Source organism: Pelophylax lessonae, assembly GCF_965119305.1.
Source record: "Pelophylax lessonae genome assembly, chromosome: 9".
NCBI lineage: Eukaryota > Metazoa > Chordata > Amphibia > Anura > Ranidae > Pelophylax > Pelophylax lessonae.
In genome coordinates this window covers 65,623,986-65,651,496 of record NC_138776.1, presented here as the reverse complement: position 1 = coordinate 65,651,496, position 27,511 = coordinate 65,623,986, and the positions used below count along the sequence as shown (strand labels likewise).

General features: G+C 44.9%; 1 protein-coding gene across 1 annotated transcript in view; it reads right to left on the bottom strand.

Annotated features, from left to right (window-relative positions):
• The window catches only part of DOCK1 (dedicator of cytokinesis 1), a 696,032-nt gene that overhangs the window by 99,052 nt on the left and 569,469 nt on the right, over positions 1 to 27,511 (bottom strand). Inside the window, exon 38 of the mRNA XM_082266717.1 lies at positions 16,561 to 16,680. Within this exon, the coding sequence (XP_082122843.1) occupies positions 16,561 to 16,680 (120 nt within the window). The remainder of the gene's footprint in view (positions 1 to 16,560; positions 16,681 to 27,511) is intronic.

The window sequence follows — 27,511 nt, the reverse complement described above, 5'->3', positions numbered from 1 at the left end:
GCTACAGGAGAGTGTGTGCACCCTGGTGAACATATACGGTTCAAATAAAAACCCGACAGGTTACCGGAATGAAGTGGTGGAGAAGTTAAGGAACTTTAAAAAAAAGGATTAGTAATATTGGCTGGAGATTTTAACTTTTGTATGAACCCACAAATAGACAGTATGTCACATGCACTGGAGAAGGATAGTCATCAACTGCAAAAGTGGAGAAAAATTATATCAAGCACAATTGGTAGATTTATTGAGAGTACAACATCCATGGGTCAAGGACTATACATTTTTTTCACCAGTGTATGGGACATATTCCAGACTGGACTATAATATGCTAGATCACAAACTCTTGGACTTAGTAGTAAAGACATCCATCAAAATAATATCCATATCCGATCATGCACCAGTTATAATGAAAATAAAGTTATTGGAAAATCAAAATAGGATAAGTAATTGGAAATTAAACAAAGCTTTGCTACAGGAGAAAGATGTAAAAAATAAAATAAAAGAACTACAACAATATTTTCTGTTTAATGAAACGCCAGGGTTACCAGAGGCCACAATTTGGGAAGCACATAAGGCCTATATAAGGGGAATCCTGCTTGCTATAGATGCTAAAACGAAAAGGGAAAGAATAAGCAAGATGAAAAAATTAACCACAGAAATATATGAATTAGAACAAACCCAAAAAACAACACCAGATATAGGAAAACAACAGGCCTTAATCTTAAAGAGAGAGGAACTAAAATAGTTAGTTAATGGAGCAAGAGACAAGAAAAGTATTCAAAAAAGAGTGGCCATAGACAGATATAAATGGGGGAAAAAACCCAGAAAATATCTTGCAATAATTAAAAAAAATAAGAAATCAATGAATTTTATAGGGAAAATGGTTTATTCAACATAAAAAATTGCAGAAATTTTCCAAAATGATTATAGCTCCTTATGCTCGGTAAGCATAAAAAGATCCCAGGAAACAGGAACAACAAGATACAAAAAAATACAGGTATATATTAAAGTAGCACTAGCAAATCTACCTAGAGTACCAGCAGAAAAAATGGATTTTTGTAAAATCTTACCGTAAAATCCTTTTCTCTTAAGCTCATTGACAGACGTAGTCCTCGTTGATTAATAACAACTCGGGTTATGCTGCCCTCTACAGGAGTAGGACTAGACAGGAAAGAAAACGTTCTGGCCACACCCTAGGGGCAGTCCCAGAGGGTATATCCTCTCACTTCCTGCTACAGCAAATCAGTTATGTCACAAAGCAGTGTTTAGAGAATTTAACCCAACCCAACTCAAAAACAGAGGGGCGGGTACTACGTCTGTCAATGAGCTTAAGAGAAAAGGATTTTACGGTAAGATTTTACAAAAATCAATTTTTCTCTTTCGCTCATTGACAGACGTAGTCCTAGTTGATTAACAACAACTCGGGACGTCCCAAAGCAGTACCACAAATGAGGGGTGGGATAACAGAAATCAAAATCCAGAAGGCCCAACCGGAGCCAACCAGAAGCATCAAGGACTCATCGAGCAAAAAGATGAGACCTAAGTGAAACACCCAACAAACCCTTGAGGTAGACCAACAGTCTCCTCAGATTGCGGCCTGCAGAACCTTGTGGCCAAAAGAGGCATCTGACGATGCCATCACATCATCTTTATAAAATGTTGTAAAGGTATAAACCGACGATCAAGTCATCGCCTTGAAAACCTGGATCGCTGACGCCTGCTGGCGGAAGACCCAGGAGACACTAGGCGCCCGAGTAGAGTGCGCCTTAACAGGGAACGGAGGATTCCGACCCTTAATAGAATAAGCCTGTACCACCGTCTGACTGGTCCATCTAGATATGGTCGCGGCAGACACAGGCAACCCCCTTCAAGGGCTATCCGTGATCACAAAAAGTGAGTCCGTCTTACAAAAACAAGTTCGTAGTAGTCAAGTGTATCCTTCTGAACCCCATCCAAGGAGTGTAATGCAAACTCCCAAGGATGGCTAGTCTTAGGACACGGGGAAGGTAACACAATATTTTTATTCAGATGAAAACTCTGAAAACCACTTAGGAAGGAAGGGTGGATTTGGAAGAAGAACCACCTAATCCCTATGAACCACCAGATATGGGTAACGTCAAGATAATGCGGCCAGTTCTGACACCCTGCGTGCAGAAGTAATGGCCACCAAGAAGGCCACCTTCTGGGATAATGTAAGCAAGGGAATCTCATTAATATCTTCAAAGAGAAGTTTCTGAAGAACCGACCACACTAAATTAAGACCCCAGGCGGTAAGGGTGCGCGCACTGGCGGAGCCAGATGTCGCACCCCCTGGATGAAATTCCGCACCAAGGAATGATTAGCCAAAGGTTTCTGAAAGAAGATTGCTAACGCTGAAACCTGACCCTTGATAGTGCTCAAGGACAGTTTCTGCTCAACCCCTTGTTGCAGACAGACCAAGATTCGGGTCACCGAATAGGTATGTGGGGGAAATCCAAAAGATTCACACCACGCAATATAAGACTTCCATGTGCTGGAAGTCGCTTTCCTTGCTTTAACTAGAGGTAGGAATAACTGAAGCTGACACTCCCTTGTCCTTCAGTACCTGGGTCTCAATGGCCAGGCCATTAAGCCAGCGATTGTAAAGCAAGATGGAAGATCGGTCCCTGAGACCGCAAATCCTCCCTGAGAGGAAGTCTCCAAGAAGCGTCCGCGACTAGCCTCACAAAGTCGGCGTACCAGGCTCGACGAGGTCAGTCCAGAATTTCCAGAATAACTGGAATTCCCTCCACCTCTATCCTGCGAAGAAGTTCCCGCAGTAACTTGAGAGGATGGAAGGCATGCCGTAGCTGATACTGCCCCCACGGGGCGATCAGCGTTTCTGCTGCGTCCGCTAGAGGATCGCGGGTGCGAGCTACAAACCTCCGCACCTTCCTGTTGAGCCAAGGTGCCAACAGATCCACATCTGGGGTGTCCCAATGAAGGGACAGCTAGTGAAAACCCTCTGGATGAAGAGGCCATACCCCTTGATCCAGAATCTGACGGCTGAAATAATCTGCCTGCCGATTTCCCACCCCCGGAGTGAACACTGCGGGGAGATCCGGAACAAACCGTTGCATCCAACGAAAGAAGCTAGTCGTTTCGATGGCCACCAGGACACTCTAAGTGCCCCTTTCTTGACATAAGTCACGACCGTGGCATTGTGCGATTGGATCCGAATCAGGCTGCTCTAGAGCTGCTCGGTCCAGTAAATCAGACAAAATCTGATCGCTCTCAGTTCCGATACCCTATTGGTAACCTGGATACTATGGGAAGGAATGACTTCCCCTGGTTGAGCATCGGAGGCTCCCTGGTCCGCTCGCTCAACCGGATCCGATTGTCCAGGAAATCGGAATTCTGATTTCATAAGAAAAGAATCTCCTTCAGGAGAATTCGGGTATGAGACTGGGTATACGGTACTGCCTCTAAGAAGGCCACCATCCGTCCCAGCCAATTGACGGACAGCAACATCCGAATCGTTGACTGAACCTTCTGGAGTTTTTCCGCAAGGAGAAACTTTCTTGCCCAGGATGTATCCAACATTCCAAGTCCAGAATTGGACGCACCTTGCCCTCTTTCCTGGGCATTGTGAACAGGTTCGAATAGAACCCCTGAAACCGTTCAATGTTAGAAGGGAAGAATCGTACCGGTGGAAGTGATCAAAACTCGATCCTGTATCCTGACCGTATGACTTCGCGAACCCCTTAGTCCGGGGTTCTGGCAAGCCATGGATCCGGAAACCGGTGAAGACATCCCCCCACCCCAGAGATGGGTAGGGGCGCATCAGGCTGTATTCTTCAGGCTTGGCTGAGCCGGACTCTTTGTTTAGCCGACCAGCGCCCTTTGAAAAACCCTCTGAAGGGGCTTTGGAGGGTTTCGCCTTATCGCCCGCCCTCGCGGAACGAACAAACTCTTTATGAGCAGAAAGGGAAGGTCCTCGTTGGTTACGAGGTCCTCTTTATCCTAACAGTCTGTGGCAAGACAGCAGGTGGTACCGTCTATCCTTTAACTACCTCAATACTGGGCACTTAAACCCCCTTCCTTCCCAGACCAATTTTCATCTTTTAGCACTGTTGCATTTTGAATGACAATTGCGCGGTCATGCAACATTGTACCTAAACCAAATTTGTGTCATTTTTTCCCCACAAATAGAGCTTTCTTTTGGTGGTATTTGATCACTGCCAGGTTTTTTCTTTTTTGGTGCACAAATAAAAAAAGACAGAAAAGTTTGAAAAAAAAAAAAAGTTTTTTTGTTTAGGTTATAAAATTTTGTGAATAGATACGTTTTTTCCTGCACTGATGAGCACTGATGATGCCGCACTGACAGGCACTGATGAGGAGACACTGATTGGGTGGCACTGATGGGGTGGTACTGATGGGGTGGCACTGATATGCAGCACTGATGGGCACTGATAGGTAGCACTGATATGCAGCACTGATGGGCACTGATATGTGGCACTGATAGATAGCACTGATATGTAGCATTGGTGGGCACTGATAGGCAGCGCTGATGGGCACTAATAGGCAGCACTGATGGGCACTGATCGGCGGCACTGATGGGCACTGGTGGGCACTGATAGGTGGCACTGATCGGCACTGATTGGCACTGATGGGGGGCACTGATAGGCAGCACTGGTGGGCAATAATGGGCACTGGTGGGCAGCACTGGTGGATGGCAATAACGGGCACTGGTGGGCAGCACTGATATATGGCATTGGTGGGCAGCACTGATAGGAGGGCACTACTGGCAGGCTGTTTGCCATCCCTGGTGGCCATGGTGGGCATCCCTGGTGGTCATGGGTGGGCATCCCTGGTGGCTCTAGTGGCATCCCCTCCCCCCAGGGCTGCACTGGTAATCAATCATCTGATTACCAGCACAGACCCCCCCTGTGATCAGTGAGTACTTAGAAATACTCACTGATCACCCCAGCTCCAGTATCGATCCTCTTCTTCTCCTCCCTGACAGGATCTGTCAGAGAGGAGAAGAGATCGAAGCCGTTACAACGGCTGTATTTACATTGCATGACGGCTGTGATTGGACACAGCCGTCATGTGATCAGGAGGGCCAATCACAGGGCCCTCCTGACGCATCTTGTTGCGCTGTGTCTGAGGGACACAGGCACATCGAGATCGCGCCGCTGCGCGTGCCCGCGGCGGCGCGATCTCGCTCCTTCTGAAGGACGTTCCGGAACGTCCATTCAGAAGGACGAGACTCCCACCCGGCCGTATATGTACAATGGCCCGGGTGGGAGGTGGTTAAAGAGGGATTCCTCAAACGGATAGCGCCTAGCCCTGCGTTAGGAAATAACAGGGGTTCGTTTCAAAACGACCCCATTTGGGTAAAGGAAAATCCTTCGCCCTTTTGGTAGGCTAACAAGTACCAAAAGGGAATTTCAGTCTCAGCTACCTCTGCCGGTGTAACCTCAAGACTAAAGGTTTCCCGGACGGACACAACTAGTGCATCCACCACTCTTGTGCTATGGCGGAGGCAGAAACGTTCTCCTCACTGCTGAGGAGACATTACCTGAGACAACAGCCCCATAAGAGGGACCTGCAGCTGTATTGACCAGTTCCGAATCCGTATCTGAAGTATCAGATAAAAAATAGGGGTAGGCGGGGGTCACTTCTTGACCCCCGTCCCTGACAGGGCACCTCCACCCGGGATACCAAAGACTCCAAAACTGCCGATAATGCTTTAAAAACAAGTGGGGTACTGGAGGGTCCTGCGGCCACCTTGAGGGGATCAGGTGGGGATACCTATGCGGCAGGGTCAATGATTATACCAGACATTTGCCAGCGACAAAAAATGACAAAGTAAAAACATTTTTTTTTTTTTTGTATCCCCCAGTCGCAACAGCGCCCCTCAGTGTTACCTGCCTTTTTGGACCCCACAGAGAGAGAGAGAGAGAGACCCCAAGACTCATCCCTGATGCACAGAAGTTTTCATCAGCTTGCTCAGTGCTGTCCTGTTACAGACAGGAAGTCTTTGGCCCTTTTTCCTGGGTAAAGGAGGCGGCTCCGCCCCTTAACACGCCTTCCGGCGCCTCCCCCTGGCTCCACGAGGTGTTTGGTCACCTCAAACATGGCCGCCCCCATGCTGGAGACACGAGGCTACGCCAATATGGCGTCCTCGTGTGCTCTGCAAGACAATGGCGGCGGCCTGTTAGGATAGCGGCGGTTTAGCAGCGGCCTGCGGGATGCTGTATTCGGCCTAGCAGCCTGCGGGAGTGCATCGGCCGCCCAAACTTCACCCTGGATGGTGATCAGCCTGGCCGGCGGTACCAGACCCTGGCGGGCCGCATGCGGTCCGTGGGCCGTCGGAAGGCAGCCTGCCCTTGCTGGAGGAATGCGATCTGGACTGCAGTTATATATGCATAGACATCGCCCTGTGAACACCTCTGACAGGTAGGATACCTTATGCTACCACAGTAATATTCTAGTACTGCCACTGACTTCAGTCATCTTTACAGTTTTGAAATGACATTAGATTGTCAGCTCCCAAACCAAGCCTCCTGGTTTCTTGTTCACAAAAATCACACTCAAATAGGGGAATCTGTGACATGTATAGGATAGAGGGGAGACCCATCCTTACCATTTCAGAGAGGGGCCCGCGTTCACCACAAACCCGTCAGGGGGAAAAGGGGGAACATACTACTCACCATACCGGAACCAGGCGGGCGCCAACTCCTGACAGTACCCCTCTCCACCGGGGTGGGAGGGCTGTCGACCAATACGGACGCCGTGACTCATGGTCATTGGCGTTTCAGCGAGACGTTTAACTCGCAGGGTCAGTCCCCGTCCAGTGGGACTATGTCGCGGCAGACCCAGCGCGGAGCTATGGCCTGCCCGCGCTAGTAGGCTGAACTGGGGTGACCACTGGATCTCAACATCCAGCCCGTCGCCCAGTTCCAGCTTTCTTGCTTGAAGATCTCACAGGAACACTGGAGAAAAAAGCTGTCTAAAAAATCTTTCTAAGAAAAAAATCCTGCCAGGACCGAAGATCCTAGAAAGGCATCTAGGTCCTTACTCCTAACTAGACAGAAAAAATCTGATTTGCTGTAGCAGGAAGTGAGAGGATATACCCTCTGGGACTGCCCCTAGGGTGTGGCCAGAACGTTTTCTTTCCTGTCTAGTCCTACTCCTGTAGAGGGCAGTATAACCCGAGTTGTTATTAATCAACGAGGACTACGTCTGTCAATGAGCGACAGAGAAAGGTATATTTATTAGAAGAACCAATAATGAAAGAAGAAATCAAATTAGTGTTAAAAAACACAGCAACAGGGAAGAGTCCAGAACGTGATGGGTTCAGTATTCCTTACTATAAAATCTTTGAAGAATTATTATTTCCCACATTTTGTTCTTATATAAATGGGGTAGGCGAAGGAAAGGGGTTGAGGAAAGAGTCACTGCAAGCACATGTCATAGTAATACCTAAAGAGGGAAAGGATGTGACTGTGTTCTAGATACAGACCTATAGCATTATTAAACACAGATACAAAACTATATGAAAAAATATTGGCCAGTAGACTAAAAGGATTAATGCCTGAATGGATCAACAAAGACCAAACAGGATTTATACCGGGAAGAGAAGGAAAGAATAATGGAGAAAGAACCGTGCTCCTGATTCAAAAAGCAGAGGGAACTGGATCCCCAGCACTACTCCTGTCAATAGATGCTGAAAAAGCATGTGAAAGGGTAGACTGGAGATTTATGTTTAGTACATTGGAAACATTGGGGCTGGGCCCAAAGATGCTCGAACAAGTTAAAACATTATATAATCAACCAGTAGCCTCGGTTAAGGTAAATGGCACCCTGTCAGGACCTTTTGAGATGCACAATGGAAACAAAACAGGGATGTCCGCTTCCCCCCTGCTATTTGTGCTATCATTGGAGCCCTTACTGGCTACAATATGGAACTGCTGCGATATAGAAGAAGTTAAGATAGGAGAAGTTGAACATAAAGTGGCGGCTTACGCAGACGATATGTTGTTTTATATATCAAAACCAAGAATTATATTACCAAATTTGATAAAATAAATGGAAAGATATAGTGAGCTCTCAAACTTAAAAATCAACCCTGTGAAATTCGAAATTTTAAACATAAAAATGTATAAAAAAAAATAAATATTGGCTCTACAAAAAGAATTTCCATTTAGTTAGGGGGAAAAAATATCTTGGGATAAAACTAACCCCATCTTTGAAAAACCTCTACCAAGCAAATTATATACCACTCCTGAACTAAATCAAAGTAGACAAAGAAAAAAAAATAACTAAACCACTCTCATGGTTAGGAAGGATTAACATGGTAAAAATGGTGATATTGCCAAAAATCGTATATAAATGTCAAATGTTACCAATATCAATCCCACAGAGGTATTTTAAATCAATGAATTAAATTATAAATAAGGTAATATGGCAGAAAAGGAAACTGAGAATACAATTTGCAATACTAACTAAAAATAAAGCACAAGGGGGGGCGTGGCCAAGCAGGGCATGTGAGCAGACGCGCATCATGGAGCTCCCGCACATTACCCTTTCATCGATCTTTCCTCCGGTTACCGAACCGCAAGTCACTGCTGCAGACACCTTTCTTACCCTCCGAGGATCCGCAGGATACCTTTTGCGCACTGATCCGAGCCATGATGACCCGGAAAAGCTGGGAAGACGGTGCGGCCTCGGAGGCCCAACATGGTGCCGCGGCTGGCGTGCAGAAGGGGACGCCGCGCAGCACGGACAAGGGGAAGGAGCAGGGCGGTAAGGCCGGCAAGTCAGCCCGCAAGGAGGGCCCTAAGGACATGTTATACTATGCCCAGAAGCTCACATATGCCCAGGTGACCAGTGCACATGATGGTGGGAGGAGGGAAGTGACACACTGCAATCTATAGACGCGGGCATGGAGACTGACTCTGCTGTCTGTGCTTCCCCTGACACTATGGATACAGCTGTCATGGGGGACATGCTACAGGGAGACCCTCAGTCCACCCTGAGCCAGATTCTTGCTGTGGTCCAGCAATGCACAGCATCGGTTAACACAGCGAAGGAGCGGCTGGGGGGGCTCACTGAGGAGGTCTCCATGCTGTGACATGATCTTCAAAAAATGCAGGAGCATACTACGGCTGTAGAGGGGCGCATAAGTGAGGTGGAAGATAGACTACCTTCTATTATTACTGACACCCGAGCTACATCCAGTAGGCTAGGGCCATCCAAGATAAAACTGATGACATTGAGAACTGCCTTAGGCGCAACAACATTAGAATTGTGGGGCTTCCTGAGACGGTGGAGGGCAGAGACCCCACGGAGTTCATTGAGAGCTTGCTCTTGGAGGTCTTTGGCAGGGAGGCGTTTTCCCCCCATACGGCTGGCTAGGGAGAAGGCTGTGCTTAAGTATAATGGGGTTCGGGTGTCGTTTTTTATTTTTATGATTATATTATTTTATTTCTTTCAGTTTTATTTTTTTACAATTATATTTTTTAATGTTTTACAATTTTGTTATTTTTCTTTACATCTTTTTAGGAGCCCTGTTGGGGGGCTTTGGTGAATTATCAGGGGTCTAAACAGCCCCCTGATGTCTCATAAAAGGGACCAAGGACAGAGATACACCAGTCTCAGCTGCACTGGACATGAATAAAGGGGAAGTGCTGAGCTGAGCTGCTTTCTGTTCATTTACAAACTGTAGCATAATAAACATAGTTTACTATGCTTTAGTTATGAATGAACACAGTGAGTGATTGTTAACAACCCCCGCCGTCCCTCCTTTCTAAGTTCCGGGTGTCCGCAAGGAAGGATCAAGGTAGATCGTGATCAAAGGGTTTTCAACCCCCACTTAAAATGAACCCCCTCCTCAGCTCAGATAGAGTTTTTATTTGTGGAGTGGAAGAGTTCTGGACCTCACTGATTATGGCTGCTAGGAAACTAATTATTAGGGTCCCGAAAATGGTTAGGAGCAAAAGCAGTTTTGTTAGTCTGATCCTAGACCAGTAAGACTCACAGCGGGTTGGACCTAACTCATTAATATGGACTAACGGATAAGGCATGCTAAGAAGACCTCTCCAGCAATATTACCTTGTGTGAAAATATTGATTAAAGTGATACTAAATAATATAGTTATTCTTCAAAAATAATCCAAACAAATCTACTACTTAATGGTCCTGTAATTTACTTTTAAGTAAATTGTTCTAAATGTTTTTTTGTTCCTCCTTATAATGTCCTCTGTTGGCTCCTGAACTGAGACTGCGAATTTGGTGGAGACAGAGCATTAGAAGGGACTTTCAACTTATGAATACATACTTGAATAAACATGTTTATTAAAAAAAAAAAAAATAACATACAAACCCAATTCCAAAAAAGTTGGGACACTGTACAAATTGTGAGTAAAAAAGGAAAGGACTAATTTACAAATCTCATAAACTTATATTTTATTCACAATGTAATATAGATAACATATCAAATGTTGAAAGTGAGACATTTTGAAATGTCATGCCAAATATTGGCTCATTTTAGATTTCATGAGAGCTACACATTCCAAAAAAGTTGGGACAGGTAGCAATAAGAGGCCGTAAAAGTTAAATGTACATATAAGGAACAGCTGGAGGACCAATTTGCAACTTATTAGGTCAATTGGCAACATGATTGACTATAAAAAGATCTCGGAGTGGCAGTGTCTCTCAGAAGTCAAGATGTGCAGAGGATCACCAATTCCCCCAATGCTGCGGCACAAAATAGTGGAGCAATATCAGAAAGGAGGTTCTCAGAGAAAAATTGCAGAGAGTTTGAAGTTATCATCATCTACAGTGCATAATATCATCCAAAAATTCAGTGAATCTGGAACAATCTCTGTGCGTAAGGATCAAGGCCGGAAAACCATACTGGATGCCCGTGATCTTCGGGCCCTTAGACGGCACTGCATCACATACAGGAATGCTACTGTAATGGAAATCACAACATGGGCTCAGGAATACTTCCAGAAAACATTGTCGGTGAACACAATCCACCGTGCCATTTGCGGTTTCTGGCTAAAACTCTATAGGCCAAAAAAGAAGCCATATCTAAACATGATCCAGAAGCACAGGCGTTTTCTCTGGGCCAAGGCTCATTTAAAATGGACTGTGGCAAAGTGGAAAACTGTTCTGTGGTCAGACGAATCAAAATTTGAAGTTCTTTTTGGCAAACTGGGACGCCATGTCATCCGGACTAAAGAGGACAAGGACAACCCAAGTTGTTATCAGCGCTCAGTTCAGAAGCCTGCATCTCTGATGGTATGGGGTTCCATGAGTGCATGTGGCATGGGCAGCTTACACATCTGGAAAGGCACCATCAATGCTTAACGGTATATCCAAGTTCTAGAACAACATATGTTCCCACCCAGACGTCGTCTCTTTTAGGGAAGACCTTGCATTTTCCTACATGACAATGCCGGACCACATACTGCATCAATTACAACATCATGGCTCCAGAGAAGAAGGATCCGGGTACTGAAATGGCCAGCCTGCAGTCCAGATCTTTCACCCATAGAAAACATTTGGCGCATCATAAAGAGGAAGATGTGACAGAGAAGACCTACGACAGTTGAGAAACTAGAAGCCTGTATTAGACAAGAATGGGACAACATTCCTATTCCTAAACTTGAGCAACTTGTCTCCTCAGCCCCCAGATGTTTGCAGACTGTTATAAAAAGAGGGGATGCCACACACTGGTAAACATAGCGTTGTCCCAACTTTTTTGAGATGTGTTGATGCCATGAAATTTAAAATCAACTTATTCTTTCCTAAAAATTATACATTTTCTCAGTTTAAACATTTGATATGTCATCTATGTGGTATTCTGAATAAAATACTGAAATTTTAAACTTCCACATCATTGCATTCTGTTTTTATTCACAATTTGTACAGTGTCCCAACTTTTTTGGAATCGAGTTTTTAGTTTGGTGTCACTTTAGCATGTTCTAAGGGCCATGGCACTTGAATCAGGCCCAGTTTATTTTACAACGTATTACAACTCATTCTGACAGAAAATGGAAGGTCAGGAGAAGTGAGCAAAAAGCCATCTAGGTAAGACCTCCATGACTGCAGGAAGCAGTAATAAATTAGTCCCGGGTATGTAATTAATCACATTGCATTTCAGCTTCATTTACTTAACAGCACGTATACTGCAAAAAGTTATTTTAGCACCTTTGTAATGTATGAAAACATGGTATAAGCTGAAATTCCTTTTTAATTATCCCTTCCTTGTAACATTCGGTAGAGTACAATGTGAATGAGAAAAGATTTTGGCATTAAAATCCATGCCATAGGTGACAGAACTTTGCCTGTACAATGTTTTAGCACAATGAGCACTCCAGGCTGCAAAGGGTTAAAAAGATTCTAGGAGGAGAAAAAAAAAAAAGTATTTCTGGTCCACTGCAAGAACACTGGAGCTTAATAATTTTCTACAGAGTCCTTGGATTAGAGAGCTTTATTAAAATTACTTTGCTCCTGCAAAAGACAATAAAATAAATGAATATAAAGCGTATCCAGCGGTAAAGGTTAGGCTATTGCCGTGAACTAAACTCAAGGGTATGAAAGCAAAACTGGTGGAAGAGATGATTATGGCTTTATTTCCCCACTGAAGGCAATCCGCCTGTCCTGTGACTTACAGCTATATTACATACACTGTACCCACAACCATATTGTGTACAGTCCGGGCACACAACTGTAGTTTAACCATCAAACTCCAGTTTTTCCCCTTGGAAATTAAAATCACAGACATTATATATATATATATATATATATATATATATATATATATAGTACAGACCAAAAGTTTGGACACACCTTCTCATTCAAAGAGTTTTCTTTATTTTCATGACTATGAAAATTGTAGAGTCACACTTCAAGAGGTAGTCATCTGAAATGGTTTTTACTTCACAGGTGTGCCCTGTCAGGTTTAATAAGTGTGATTTATTGCCTTATAAATGGGGTTGGGACCATCAGTTGTGTTGTGCGGAAGTCAGGTGGATACACAGCTGATAGTCCTACTGAATAGACTGTTAGAATTTGTATTATGGCAAGAAAAAAGCAGCTAAGTACAGGAAAACGAGTGGCCATCATTACTTTAAGAAATTAAGGTCAGTCAGTCAGTCCGAAAAATTGGGAAAACTTTGAAAGTGTCCCCAAGTGCAGTCACAAAAACCATCAAGCGCTACAAAGAAACTGGCTCACATGCGGACCGCCCCAGGAAAGGAAGATCAAGAGTCACCTCTGCTGCGGAGGATAAGTTCATCCGAGTCACCAGCCTCAGAAATCGCAGGTTAACAGCAGCTCAGATTAGAGACCAGGTCAATGGCACACGGAGTTCTAGCAGCAGACACATCTCTAGAACAACTGGTAAGAGGAGACTGTGTGAATCAGGCCTTCATGGTAGAATATCTGCTAGGAAACCACTGCTAAAGAAAGGCAACAAGCAGAAGAGACTTGTTTGGGCTAAAGAACACAAGGAATGGACATTAGACCAGTGGAAATCTGTGCTTTGGTCTGATGAGTCCAAATTTGAGATCTTTGGTCCCAACCACCGTGTCTTTGTGCGACGCAGAAAAGGTGAACGGATGGACTCTATATGCCTGGTTCCCACCATGAAGCATGGAGGAGGAGGTGTGATGGTGTGGGGGTGCTTTGCTGGTGACACTGTTGGGGATTTATTCAAAATTGAAGGCATACTGAACCAGCATGGCTACCACAGCATCTTGCAGTGGCATGCTATTCCATCCGGTTTGCGTTTAGTTGGACCATCATTTATTTTTCAACAGGACAATGACCCCAAACACACCTCCAGGCTGTGTAAGGGATATTTGACCAAGAAGGAGTGTGATGGGGTGCTGCACCAGATGACCCCTGGCCTCCACAGTCACTGGACCTGAACCCAATCGAGATGGTTTGGGGTGAGCTGGACCGCAGAGTGAAGGCAAAAGGGCCAACAACTGCTAAGCATCTCTGGGAACTCCTTCAAGACTGTTGGAAGACCATTTCAGGTGACAGTCATGAAACCTTTAGGATTTAGAGAAGATCTGTAAAAAAGAGTGGACCAAAATCCCTCCCGAGTAGGAATGGGCACTGTTACATTCGACTCGAACATAAGCGGTTTGTGTATTTGCAAACCACACAAACAAATGGGGCGCTCAGAGGGAAGGATGAGTGCCCCATAATGCACTGTGCTTTTGCAGTGCATTGATTGCTGATGATTTGCCAAAGCATGCACCTGACCTGTATGCTTTGGCCATTCACAGCACAATGTCCTATCAGAGCCATATTTGGCCAAAGGCAGGGTGCTTTGGGCCAATCATGGCTCAGGGGCTAAGTTCACGCTCCCCACTATATAGGGCTGCTGCTTACACTCAGCAGCCACGTATAGTGTGTTACAATAAAGATTAGTCAGGTAGTAATTAGATAGTGAGTTCAGTCAGTTTAGTGCAGTCAGTGTAGTGTACAGGCATACTCCACTTTCCCCTCTGCTTTTTAAAATCTCTGTCTCAAACAGAGAAAAAGACCTTTCAATCTTATTTTCACACAAAACATGGGCAAATATATATCTCAATATTCACAAGGGCTCGGTTAATGTTTCTACCCAGGAAAATGGACATAAAATACTGATGACATGGTACCGTACGCCTGCTATATTACACAAATTTCACCCTGACATACCGAACACTTGTTGGCGATGTAAATCAGATGTAGGCTCACTCTTACACATTTGGTGGTCTTATCCAAAGATTCAACCCTATTGGCTGTCAGTTAAAGACATTATTTACAAAGTCACCGATCTGGATCTAGAGTTCTCTCTGACAATTTCTTCTACACCACTCGACCCTTCCACATAAAACCTATCACAGGTCACTTGCTATGCACATGGTAAACGCGGCCAAACTATGCCTACCTAGACATTGGAACTCCCCCTGTCCACCTAGCATTCTTGAATGGTTTCAATGCCTTAACAAAGTAACAAAGTTGCAGAAATAGAAGAACAAATCCATATCTCAAGAGACTCACAGCAAACTTTTTTTCAAAGGTGGGCCAGATGGATTCATTTCAAAACGACCGAAAATTACAAGAGTAGTATTAAGTAACCCACTGTCAGGGTACGTGCCTTCTCAGCCTTAGTCATCAGCACACCAACGATTTTGGATAACAAATTCTATCTTTCACTGATGTAAATTTTAACCTGACGTACATATTCCCTTGCAACTCCTTGGCATTAGTAATTTACAAATCTCAATATATATATATATATATATATATATATATATATATATATATATATATATATATATATATATATATATATATATATATATATATATATATATTTTTTTTTTTTTTCTTCTTTTCACCTTTCCTTGTCTCTTCATTATCCCCTCCCATTTTCTTTCTACTATAAGAGCCCTTCTCTAGCTCCTTCCCACACCCTTCAAACTACTCGTTTCATTATGCATAAGCCTAATACGGATACAACAATTCTTGAAAAGCCCATTACTTTCTACTCTCAGAAGCGATCGACATCTGGCCCTTCACGTCTCAGACTCAGTTAATGGCCTCAACAGAACTCGGTCTCCATCTTCTCCATAATTCATTGCCCATAGTAAGCCTAATTATCTCACATTCTACACGCTGTATTTCTCGTATAAGTATGAATGGCTAGTCTTTAGCTTTTAGTATGAGAGACCCCCAACTTATTACACCTCGCATTGGGATATCTTTTGCTTCTTAGTAGTTGTTCTTAGTTCTGTTCATAAGTCTCTGACCTCCATTACAATGTTTATGGCACGGTTTTGCATTACAGAACACTATTCCTGTTCCACATTTATGTATTTGTCCATTATCTTAATATTGTTGTATTCTGTACTTCTCTTGCTAAAAAAACAATAAAAACTTTTGAAAAAAAATACATTTACTGGCACATTCTAAATGATTTTCCAGGTTACGATCCCACATTTATTCTTTCATACAAACATGAATTAGTTTACATCTCATAAAATTTGCACAACGGAGAGCAACTTTGTTATTCATAATTATGGTCACTAGTGAGAAGGGAGTATTCATGTGCCACATTAACTTCATCCTGCAGTGATTTCATGTCCGGTAAACCATTAGTTCTATGCAAATTACAGATGGCTCAATCCCATTTTCAATGACAAATAACTGCATCGTTTACTTCTTCGTGTGCAAATGTTCCCAGCCTGCACTTTTTATTGGTTGGGGGAAATTGGCATAGTATATACTAGTAGTTAGGGATGCACCGATCAGACTTTTTTGGACCTGATACCTAGTAAGGGATGGCTGAGCCGTTACTCAGCAAAAACCGGATCGACCAGTGGATCGGTCAATGTTACCAATCCCCCGATCCATCTAAAATGGCCATATCGGCACCGATATCCGATCCGAATATCGGATCGGTGCATCCCTAGTAGTAGTAAATAAACATAAAATTGCATTGACATGTTCAGCCAGCATGAAATTTAACTACAGAGAGGAAAGCGCGAGAAGAAGGAACATTACAAGAAATGCATTCACTTATTACCTTGCCTTTGTCAAAGAAATGGATAATCTCTTGGTAGAGCTGCTCTTTTAATTGTCCTTGTGTGGATGCATGGTAACCATCCCGCTGAGTAAGATGTCCTGCACAAGCTTCTTCGGACCACTTGTGGAGGAGGACCAGGTAGGATATAAAAACACAAAAGATAGCTATTATAGGTTATAAGTCTGTGTCCTGCACTGGATAGCAAAGTTTCTAAAGGAACCCACAGACATGGTACAACTTGAAACAAAAGTTCTAGCACATCACAAATCTGTCACAAAACCTTATTGAAGTGTAACTAAAAGCAAAACTTTTTTTTTCTATTTTGGATAGAGTAAGGAAGGGTTATACCCTCTGTCAGGTTTTTTGCCATCTTTGTCCCATAGGGGAGATTTCACTTGACTTCTTGTCCCTTAGCCAAAACAGGAAGTGGTCGTCACCAGAACTCATGTCTCCATTAGAATATGTTCCTCTATTACTACTTATATTTAGTTTCCTTTAAGCCCCCATTCACACTTCATGTAGCACGAACTTGTGGTCCCGCTTGCGATTTTGCACGGACAATTTTCATGCGACTCTGCATGTCACGCATAGGGCAGCCCATTCATCTCAAAGGGGCTGCACTATGTGCACTTGTCACCCAAAAGAAGATCCTGCTCCTTTTTGGTCAACAAGCTTCATGTGTTTTTTTATTGGCTAACATGTAAAACGTATGTGCATGAACGTGAATTAAAAAGAAGTGTTGACGTTCATGCAAAATGTGTATCAACTTGCATTGAAAAATGCATAACAGAAAGGTGGGAACCTAGCACTGTATCACCTTTATGTTAAATTGTTTCATTGTGTCCATTCTGAAAACCTGGCTGTTCATTTCTCTGCTGTGTTTATATTGGATAGTTTTATTCACTTGTTTTAATATTTATGCAGCTGATGATTAAATGGTTCATTATCTCTCGCATTTTGCATGTCGATGGACCTATTTAAAGAGGATTTGTGGTTTGGTTTAATCCCATGCTACCAGAATTTCATTCCTTACCAGACCCCGGTCTTTGGGCTGCTAAAGGAATCAGATACCTTTCAGATGTGAGTGCACTATTTAGGTTTGATAGGATGAAAGATAAATTTACACTGGCTATTGCATTCTTTTTTCGATTCCTGCAACTCAGACACATCTATGCAACACAATTTGGGTCCTCCTTGTTTAGTATGGGAGGAGGACAATTTGAAGGTTCTCCTCCATCACTTTCTGTGATCTACAAGTCACTACTTTCCTTCATTCATGTGGGATTAGATGCCCTTCTAACTGCGTGGCGTTCAGAACAGCAGGACTTGGACAATGAAGACTGGGAAGATCTCTGAGACAGCCCATTTAAAGTGCTAATATTGACTAAAGACTGCCTGATCCAATTTAAAATAGTGCACAGAACTTATTTTACACCACGACTACATCGTATATACCCTAATTCCTCTTCTTGCTGTTCGAGATGCTGTAGTGACCCTGCTGGGTTTGCTGAATTTTCTCAAATCTTTTGGGAGTGCCCTCAAAATAGTAGCTACTGGTGGGAAGTGACCCAGTTTATTTATATCTACCCTATCTACTATACAGGTCCCTGTAAAAGTTGGTGTTTGCCTCCTAGGGTTAGTTGACCCTCTGGTCATTAGTAGGGCGATGCGTACTTTCTTGGGTCTATTATTATTTTATGCCAGGAAGGCGATAGTGCTCAAGTGAAAATCAGACAGACACAGCCCCTAATCTGCCCTTCCGGAAGCGATCAATTAGGTTGTACCCCTATACCAGGCTACTCATTTGTCCTAGGGTTGCCCTAGGAAATTTCAAAAGGTCTGGCACTTGTGGACAGATTAGGAGTGTACAACATATAGTTACATAGTTACAGAATTAGGCTGAAAAAAGACACAAGTCCATCTGGCTCAACCAATAAACAAAAAAAAAAAAAATTAAAAACAGTAAATAAAATTCAACCATACAATCCCATATACACAATCCTATACCTGCAGTTAATCCAGAGGAAGGTGAAAAACCCCCAGCAAAGCATGATCCAATTTGCTACAGCAGGGGAAAAAGATTTCTTCATGATCCCCCGAGAGGCAATGGGATATTCCCTGGATCAAATTTCCTATAAATAATAGTACCCACTTATATTAGGTACACCCAGAAAAGAAACCTTTCCGTATTTGGAGACAAAATTGGTTTTCCTCTAGACGTAAAGAGTGCCCCCTTGTCCTCTGTGTTGACCTTAAAGTGAATAACTCAGCACCAAGTTCACTATATGGACCCCTTATGTATTTATACATGTTAATCATATCCCCCTTAATCTCCTCTTCTCAAGAGAGAATAAATTCAGTTCCTCTAATCTTCTCATAGCTGAGCTCCTCCATGCCTTTTATCAGTTTGGTTGCCCTGCTCTGCACTTTCTCCAGTTCCCCGATATTCTTTTTAAAACTGGTGCCCAAAACTGAACTGCATATTGCAGATGAGGTCTTACTAATGATTTGCACAGGGGCAAAATGATATCTCTCTCTCTGGAGTCCATGCCTCTGTTAATACAAGAAAGGACTTTGCTTGCTTTGGAAACCGCAGCTGAGGAATATATGCCAAATGGGATCAAATGGCTATTTCTGTAGAACCGCCAGGACCAAATTTAAATCCCAAGGGCACAATGGTGACCAAACTGACAGAAGCATACGTAGCACCCCTTGTATAAAGGCTTGGACCAAGGAATGCAAAGCAATCGGTCTTTGAAAAAAGACTGACAAGGCTAAAATTTGACCTTTAATAGCGAGTAAGGCTAGTTTTATTTCTACCCCTACTTGCAAGAAGGCTAGAATTCTCCAGATGATAGATTTACTGGAATGCCACTTCCTGGCCTCACACCAAGAAATGTAAGACTTCCAGACTCTGAAATAAACACCCCTAGAGACTGGTTTCCTAGGGTTTATCATGGTAGAGACTGCAGGACCAGATATACCCTGCTCCCTCAAACCAGGCTTCAATAGCCAAACCATCAAATTTAGACAGTGTAAAGCAGGGTGAAATATCGGACCCAGTCCGGGTCGCAGGGGGAGAACCCATGGCCTTCCCACCGTCAACCTTAGAATTTGCACGTACCAAATCCTCCTGGGCCAAGCTGAAGCCCCCAGGATTACTGGTTTCCCTTCTTCCTGAATCCTGCTCAGATGTTGTGGCAGCAGATGAACCGGGGGGAAAGGCATAGATCAGGCAGAACTGCTCCCATGGAGTCACCAAGATCTACTGAGACTGCGAGCAGATCCCTGGTCCTGGACACAAATTTGTCCAACTTGTTGTTGAACCTTGATGCCAACAGGTCTACGTCCAGCATTGACAAATTAATGCAAAGATTTTGGGATGTAAGAACCATTTACCTGGAAATATCTGCTGGCCATTTAAAGTCTGCCTGCAAGTTCTCTATTCTTGAAATAAAAACCGGCAACAGGCATGAAACAAATTTCTCCACCCAGTATATAACTGCTTGGATTTCCAGGATATTGATGAGGAAGTTCCTTTCTAACCAGGACCATTTCCATTGGACAGTGGCTTCCTCACAAACTGCTCCCCAGCTAGAGAGACTGGCATCTGTAGTCACCACCTTCCAGACTACAGGAAGGAAGTATTTCCGCTCTCCAAATACCTGGCTACCAACCACCAACCTAGACTCGGATGTACCCTCGGTACTAGAGACATGCGACAATCTAGGGCCTGGATCTTTTTGCACCAGGCTGACAGAATGTTGTTCTGTAAAGGACTGGGATGGAATTGAGCCTAAGGAATTGCTTCGAATGAGGACACCATCATTCCTAGCAACCTCATACAAAGACATACAGAAGGATACTTTTTCCCCTCTTACGATTTCTTCAGGGCTATGACCTTTATTGGAGGCAAAAACACCTTTGCCTGAACTGTGTCCACAAGGAAACCCAGATACTCTAAACTCTGAACCGGCTGCAACTCTGACTTTGCCAAATTCAGAATCTAATCCAGACGTTCTAAGAACTGAACTGCCCGAGACACATTATGAATTTCTTAAAGTAATAGATCTTCCAGATATCCTACCACTGCTATCTGTTGAGACTTTAGAATAGCCAATACTGGAGCTAGAGTTTTTGTGAACACTTGTGGAGTTAGTCTGAAGGGCTAGTCTGAAGGGCAAGGCCACGAACTGAAAATGATGGTCTTCCACTGCAAAGTGCAAAAAGCTTTGAAAGGCCTGAAAAATTGGCATGTGAAGGTATGCATCCTTGATATCTATGGATGCTAGAAATTCTCCTCCTTGCAGACAGGCCATGACTGAGCGAATTGACTCAATTCAGAATGTGCGAATGTTTTAAGAACTAGTTCAGAGCTTTGAGATCCAGAACAGGTCTCACATCTCCATTTGGCTTGGGAATTATGAAAAGGTTTGAGTAAAAACCCCTGAATTTATCATCGTCCGGAACTTCTGTAATCACTGCTTGAGACCTCAGATGGTCCAGAGCCAGAAAGAAGAATCTTCTTTTTATAGGATCTGCAGGTATGTTTGACCTTACAAATGGAGGGATGAGGAAACACCCGAAATTCTAGTTGGTCTCCCTGCGAGACTTTGGAAATAACCCAGTTGTCCTGAATCATTTCCACCCAGGCCTCCGAGAACTGTACCAGCCTTCCCTCCACCCGACTGAGTGGGAATGTTCCTTCACAAGGTAGATTTAGAGCTAGGCTTGGTAGGCCTCTGGGCCCACGGTTTCTTCTGCCCATGACCTGAAGGCTTGGCTCTAGATCCAGACGGCTGTGGGTGTCGAAACTGCCTGGGATTAGAAATACTGGAAATCTGACATCTTAAAAGAAGGACATTTACTTCTCCTCTTAACTGGTAGAAGCGCACCCCCCCCCCCAAAATCTTTTGGATCTATTTGTTCAGATCATCACCTAATCTTCCCATAAAAGTAATGTAATTTCGCAGACCAACTTTTTAGCCACAGGATTATGCGCATATGAACTGACAGAAGAGCAAACCGTGACATTTGCTGTATGGAGTCCTCAAGAGCATCTACTGCAAAACACAAAGCCTGAGGTAAATCTGGTAAATTTTCAGCACTCTCCCCCTAGGAAGGAACACTCCTGGACACCCTTTTAATACAGTTTTTCAAAGACTGACAAACTCCTATAGCCGCCTATAACTGCCGGTTGTATTGCAGACCCTGCAATAGCAAAGGAAGCTTTTAGTAAAGACTCCAATTTCTTAACAGCAGGATCTTTAAAAACCCAGGTATTATCTACAGGACCGGTTACATTTCTGTTTACAGAAGAAATAGCAGCATCCACTGTAGGCATACTCCATTTTCTTGTGAATTTTTCCTCCATAGGATACAACAAAGAAAACCTTTTGAAGGAAAAAATCGAATTTTTGTAAAATCTCACCGTAAAATTCTTTCCTCTGAATCCTCTGGCAGTCGCCGCCCATTCATACATATAGACACACCCACAGGGGGCCATCCCTCTGGCCTTTATCCTCCAGCCAGTACCACTCTAATCCAGTTATGTAGCAAGCAGTCCATGAAAAACCGTCAACCCCAAAGAGAGGGGGGGGGGGGGCGGCGACTGTCAGAGGACTCGGTAAGATTTTACAAAAATTCTATTTTCTCTTACGTCCTCTGACAGTCGCCGCCCATTCATACAGTCTTCACGATTGGGACATCCCAAAGCAGTGTAGATGTGAGGGGTGGGGAGATGCAACCTTAAAAAAGGCAACGCAGCACCCAGGTCAGAGAAAAAACTGAACTGAGCCAGTGGGGTAAGTAAAGCTCAACAGGAGCTAACCCGGGAAAAAAATGAAACAAACCCCATGACTAAGAGACATTAAAAAAATAGCATGTCTCTTTGAACCACTGCCGCACTCAAAACCTTGCGGCCAAATGAGTCCGAGGATGCCAACACATCAAGTTTGTAAAACTTAGAAAAGGTGTGTACAGGTGACAAGGTCGCCGCTTTGCACACCTGAGCCACCGAAGCCTGGTGGCGAAAAGCCCAAGACGCACTAACCGCTCTAGTGGAGTGCGCTTTAACAGGGAAGGGAGGAACCCGACCCTTAATTGAATAGGCCTGCACAATCGTCTGTCTGATCCATTTGGAAATGGTTGCCGCAGACGTCGCTGTACCCTTCTGAGGTCCTTCAGGAAGGACAAACAGACAATCCGACTTCCGGAAAGAGTCCGTGGCGGAAAGGTAAACCTTGATCGCCCGGACCACGTCCAAGGAATGCAAGGCAAATTCCTTCGGATGCTTAGTCTTCGCACAAAGCGAAGGCAACACAATATCCTCATTGAGGTGGAAGGCTGAAACCACCTTAGGAAGAAAAGACTGATTTGGTCGCAGGACACTTTATCTCTATGAACAACCAGATAGGGGGAGCGGCAAGACAGAGCCGCCAACTCAGACACTCTGCGAGCAGATGTGATGCCACTAGAAAGGCAACTTTCTGTGACAACACAGGCAGAGGAACCTCTCTGATGTTCTCAAAGGGAGGCCGTTGTAAAACTGACAGAACCAGATTCAGGTCCCAGGGAGGTAAGGGAGCCTTCCTCGGGGGAGCCAGATGATGCACCCCCTGAATAAAGGTGCGAATTAAGGAATTAGACGCCAAAGGGCGCTGAAAAAGAATGGCTAAGGCCGACAATTGGTCTTTGATCGTGGTCAGCGCCAGGCGCTGATTCACCTTAGTCTGTGGGAAGGCCAAAACCACTGAAAAGGAGCGGGGGTGAAGACCTTGTGACTCACACCAGGCAGGCAAAATATTCCCTCCAGGTGCGATGAAAAATATTCCCAGAGGAAGCTTTTCTAGCTTTTAGCAAGATAGGAATGGCAGCCAACGGGATACCCCTGTCTTTCAAGACTTGGCTTTCAACCGCCAAGCTGTCAAAGCCAGCGACTGTAAAGCAGGATTGGAGATCGGTACCTGAGACAGAAGATCGTTTCTTAGTGGCAGCCGCCAGGGAGGTTCGACAACCATCTGCACAATGTCCGCGTACCAAGACCGACGCGGCCAGTCTGGAGCAACCAGAATCACCAGTATCCATTCCGAGGCTAACCTGCGGAGGAACCTGGAAAACATTTGAATCGAAGGAAAGGCATATATCAGCTGATACCAATGCCACGGCACCACTAACGCGTCCGAGGCATCCGCCAGAGGATCGCGAGATCGAGCCACGAACCTTTTTTGTTGAGACGGGAATGCGAACAGATCCACGTCCGGAGACCCCCACCGGATACACAGAAGGTGAAACACCTTCAGGTGTAAGGACCATTCCCCCTGGTCCAGGGTCTGGCGACTCAGATAGTCCGCCTACCAGTTTTCCACAACTGGAATGTGGACGGCCAAAATCGCAGAAACATGCATTTCAGGCCAAGACAGAATCTCGGCCACTTCCCAGGCACTCCTGGTGACCCCCTGATGATTGATGTATACAACAGCTGTCGCGTTGTCTTTCTGCACTCGTACAGGGCAGCCCTGAATCCGAGCCGACCGACGGAACAAATAGAGCTTGATTGCCCGGAGCTCCAGGACATTTATCAGTAGGGAGAACTCCTCCCCCGACCACGTCCCCTGGGCACAAATCGTGCCCAGAAGTCCAACCCAGCCCGACAGGCTGGCATCCGTGGAGACGTGCGACCAAAGGAGCCACGTCCCAAGCCACATCACACAGGTACATCAAGGCCTGTGCCATTTGATCCAACATGTCCAGCGCAGCAGCAGAAACTGACTCTGCTACCAGAGTGCGGCTAAACACCTTGGCCCATTTTGCGATAGTCTGAGAGACCATCACTGAGGCGAACACCGGTTGAGTCTTCCATGGGCATCAAGGTGGATTTATTCAGTCTGGAAACAGTGTGGTCCACTTTAGGAACCACAGTCCAGCGAGTATCAACCGAATCCGCAAAGGGATAATGGTACTTAACCACTTAAGCCCCGGAAGATTTTACCCCCTTCCTGACCAGGGCCTATTTTGCGATTCGGCACTGCGTTGATTTAATGGACAATTGAGCGGTCGTGCGACGCTGCACCTAAACCAATTGAGCGTCCTTTTTTTTCCCACAAACAGAGCTTTCTTTTGGTGGTATTTGATCACCTTTGCGATTTTTTGATCATGCACTATAAACAAAAAAAGAGCGTCAATTTTGCAAAAATAACAATATTTTTCACATTTATTTATATGAAATTCCCCAAAAAAAAAAAAATGTAAAAATCTAAATTTTTTAACATTTTAGGCCAATTTGTTTTCTGCTACATATGTTTGGTTAAAAAAAAAAAAAAATCGCAAAAAGCGTATTTTGATTGGTTTGCGCAAAAGTTATTGCGTTTACTAAGGGAAAGATTTTTGTTGTTTTTTTTTTAACGGGTAATGGCGGTGATCTGCGATTTTTTTTGCGGGACTGCGACATTGCGGCGGACAGATCAGACCCTTGACTGACATTTTTGACACTTTTGGGGTTACCAGTGACATTACTACAGTAATCAGTGCTATACATATGCACTCTTACTGTAAAAATTACACTGGGAGGGAAGGGGTTAACTTTATTGGAGAGGGAGGGGTTAAGTGTGTCCCTAGGGGCGTGTTTCTAACTGTGATTGGATGTGGCTTGATGTGTAAGAACAGAGATCAACGGTCCTACATAGTAGAACCGTATGATCTTCATTCTTACACAGGGGAGAATGACAGGCGGCTGTGTTTACATTAGCCGCCTGCCTTTCTCCCGCTCTAACGGACGATCGCGAGTGCCCGGCGGACACGCGCGGGGGGGGGGGTCCCCAGAGCCTCACAGGCTAGCGACATAGACCTACGTCGCTTTGCCTGTGAGGGGCTGACTGCCGCAGTAAATATACTGACGGCAGTCGGCAAGTGGTAAATCTCTTAGGTACTACCAGTGTCTGCTTAATGCAGACACTGGTAATGATGCCATTGGTCATTTACCGTTTCCTGAAACTCCTCGGGACAAGGAAAAACCTGATCCAATCTCAGGGCCTTGCGGGTCCTGAATGAAACCCGCTTACCTGCCATGGAGGGCTCATCATCAAGATTTAAAGTCTCCTTAACGGAGCTAATAAGTGCGGTCTACTGCAGCGCGGTCACGTGCCATCCCAGAGGAAGAATCCTCCTCCTCCACATCTGACTGATAAAACGGGGACCCCTCAAGGGGGATGTCGCCCATGGCAACCAATTCAGGCTCTGAGTCAGAAGACTGAGAGGGCATAGGCTGTTTCTTTGTAACTCGGTCAGCCATCAGCAGATCAACTTTTGACGCTTAAGTCGCAAGTGCAGCAGATAAAGAGGCTAAGGAAGTGGGATCAGGAGTATCTGAACCACAAACTAGGTCTGTGGGGAATTTACTATCCTGGGACTCCATTTTAGCAAAGTGCAAAAAAATGACACTTGCCCTTTAAAACGGCAGTTCCCGTGGACCCCTATCACAAACTGCACTACAGGTGGAGACCCTTCTCTTAACGCTAAACTGACAAAAGAGTGCTAGCAGAAATATAGCCAGAGAAAACCAGTAAAATCCCTCCACAGTGTCCCTATACTTGCCACGCTGCTTTTGAGAAAGCCGATTATAAAGAGGAAGTGACCTCACGCCCTTAGAGGCAAAAGCCAGCCCTGAGCCACAAAAAAATGGTGCCTGATTCAAATGGAGGAAAAGCACTTAGAAAATGGCCACTGCCCAGACAGGACATCCGCCCACACTAAAGATGGCGCCCGATCGGCGCTGGCAATGATGATGCCAGCGCCGATCTGAGGCCAAACAGCCAGCCCTTACCAAACATGGCGGCAGGGCGAAACAGCGCCAAACGCCGCAGAAAACACCCGCACTGGCCCCCACCGGGATCTGCAAAGAGCACCCATGGGGAGAAGGAAGCCCCCACACCCCCCTGTATGGCGGTCTGCACCACAGGAGCACCCCCCCGCAGGGACAGGGAAGGTAAGAAACAGGGGGCCATCCCACGGCCATGAGGGGGATATTACAGCAAACATACATGTACCGCCATCCCCAGAGTGGGCCCACTCAATACCCCCTCAAAAACCTGTTCCCAGGGATAGAGGGGTAGTAGTACTCACCATTCCGCGAACGTGGGCACCGCTCTGACACGGGAGACCTTCCACCTGGGTGGGGGTGCTGTCAGCCAGGAAGGATGCTAGCAACCCCGGGTGTTCCGACATTGAGACATCCCAGCGAAGATAGAAAAACTTTGCAGGCTCGTCCCCGCTTCTAGGGGCACTGTCGTTGCGAGCCCTGGGCGTACCAAAAGTCTGCGACGCTCGATAGCAGACTGGGACTCCATGAGGTTCTATATTAACCAGTACGAGGCCAAGTTCTGCTGACGCTTGTAGTCCTCCAAATTCTGACTAACTAGCGTAGGTGAGAAAAAATAAAAAGCTATTCTTAAAAGAAAAAACACTTTTCAGAAATAAAAGAAAACACCTGAGACACTAGGTCCCAGCAGGGAAAACCTAGCCTACTCCTGACGCTAGGCAACATAGAACTGGATTAGAGTGGTACTGGCTGGAGGATACAGGCCAGAGGGATGACCCCTGTGGGTGTGTCTATGTTAATGTTTGTTGTATTAACAAAATTACTGCCTAGCTTGCTCCTGCGGAGAAGGCCAATACCCAACCGTGAAGACTGTATGAATGGGTGGCGACTGTCAGAGGACATAAGAGAAAAAAATCCTATCAGGATGAGCCCAATCAGAATATGCTATCTGCTCTAAAAGCGGATGTAAGGGAAAAGCATGAGAATTTTGAGGAAGGTGTAAGAGCCAAATGAGGAAAAAGAGACTTCAGAAATCTCCAAGTGAGGTCATTTAAATCCAGACCGGACCATTTCAGCGAGAGACTGAATTAACAATCTCTGGTATTGAGAGGCCGAGAATGGCTCCTCAGACCCTGA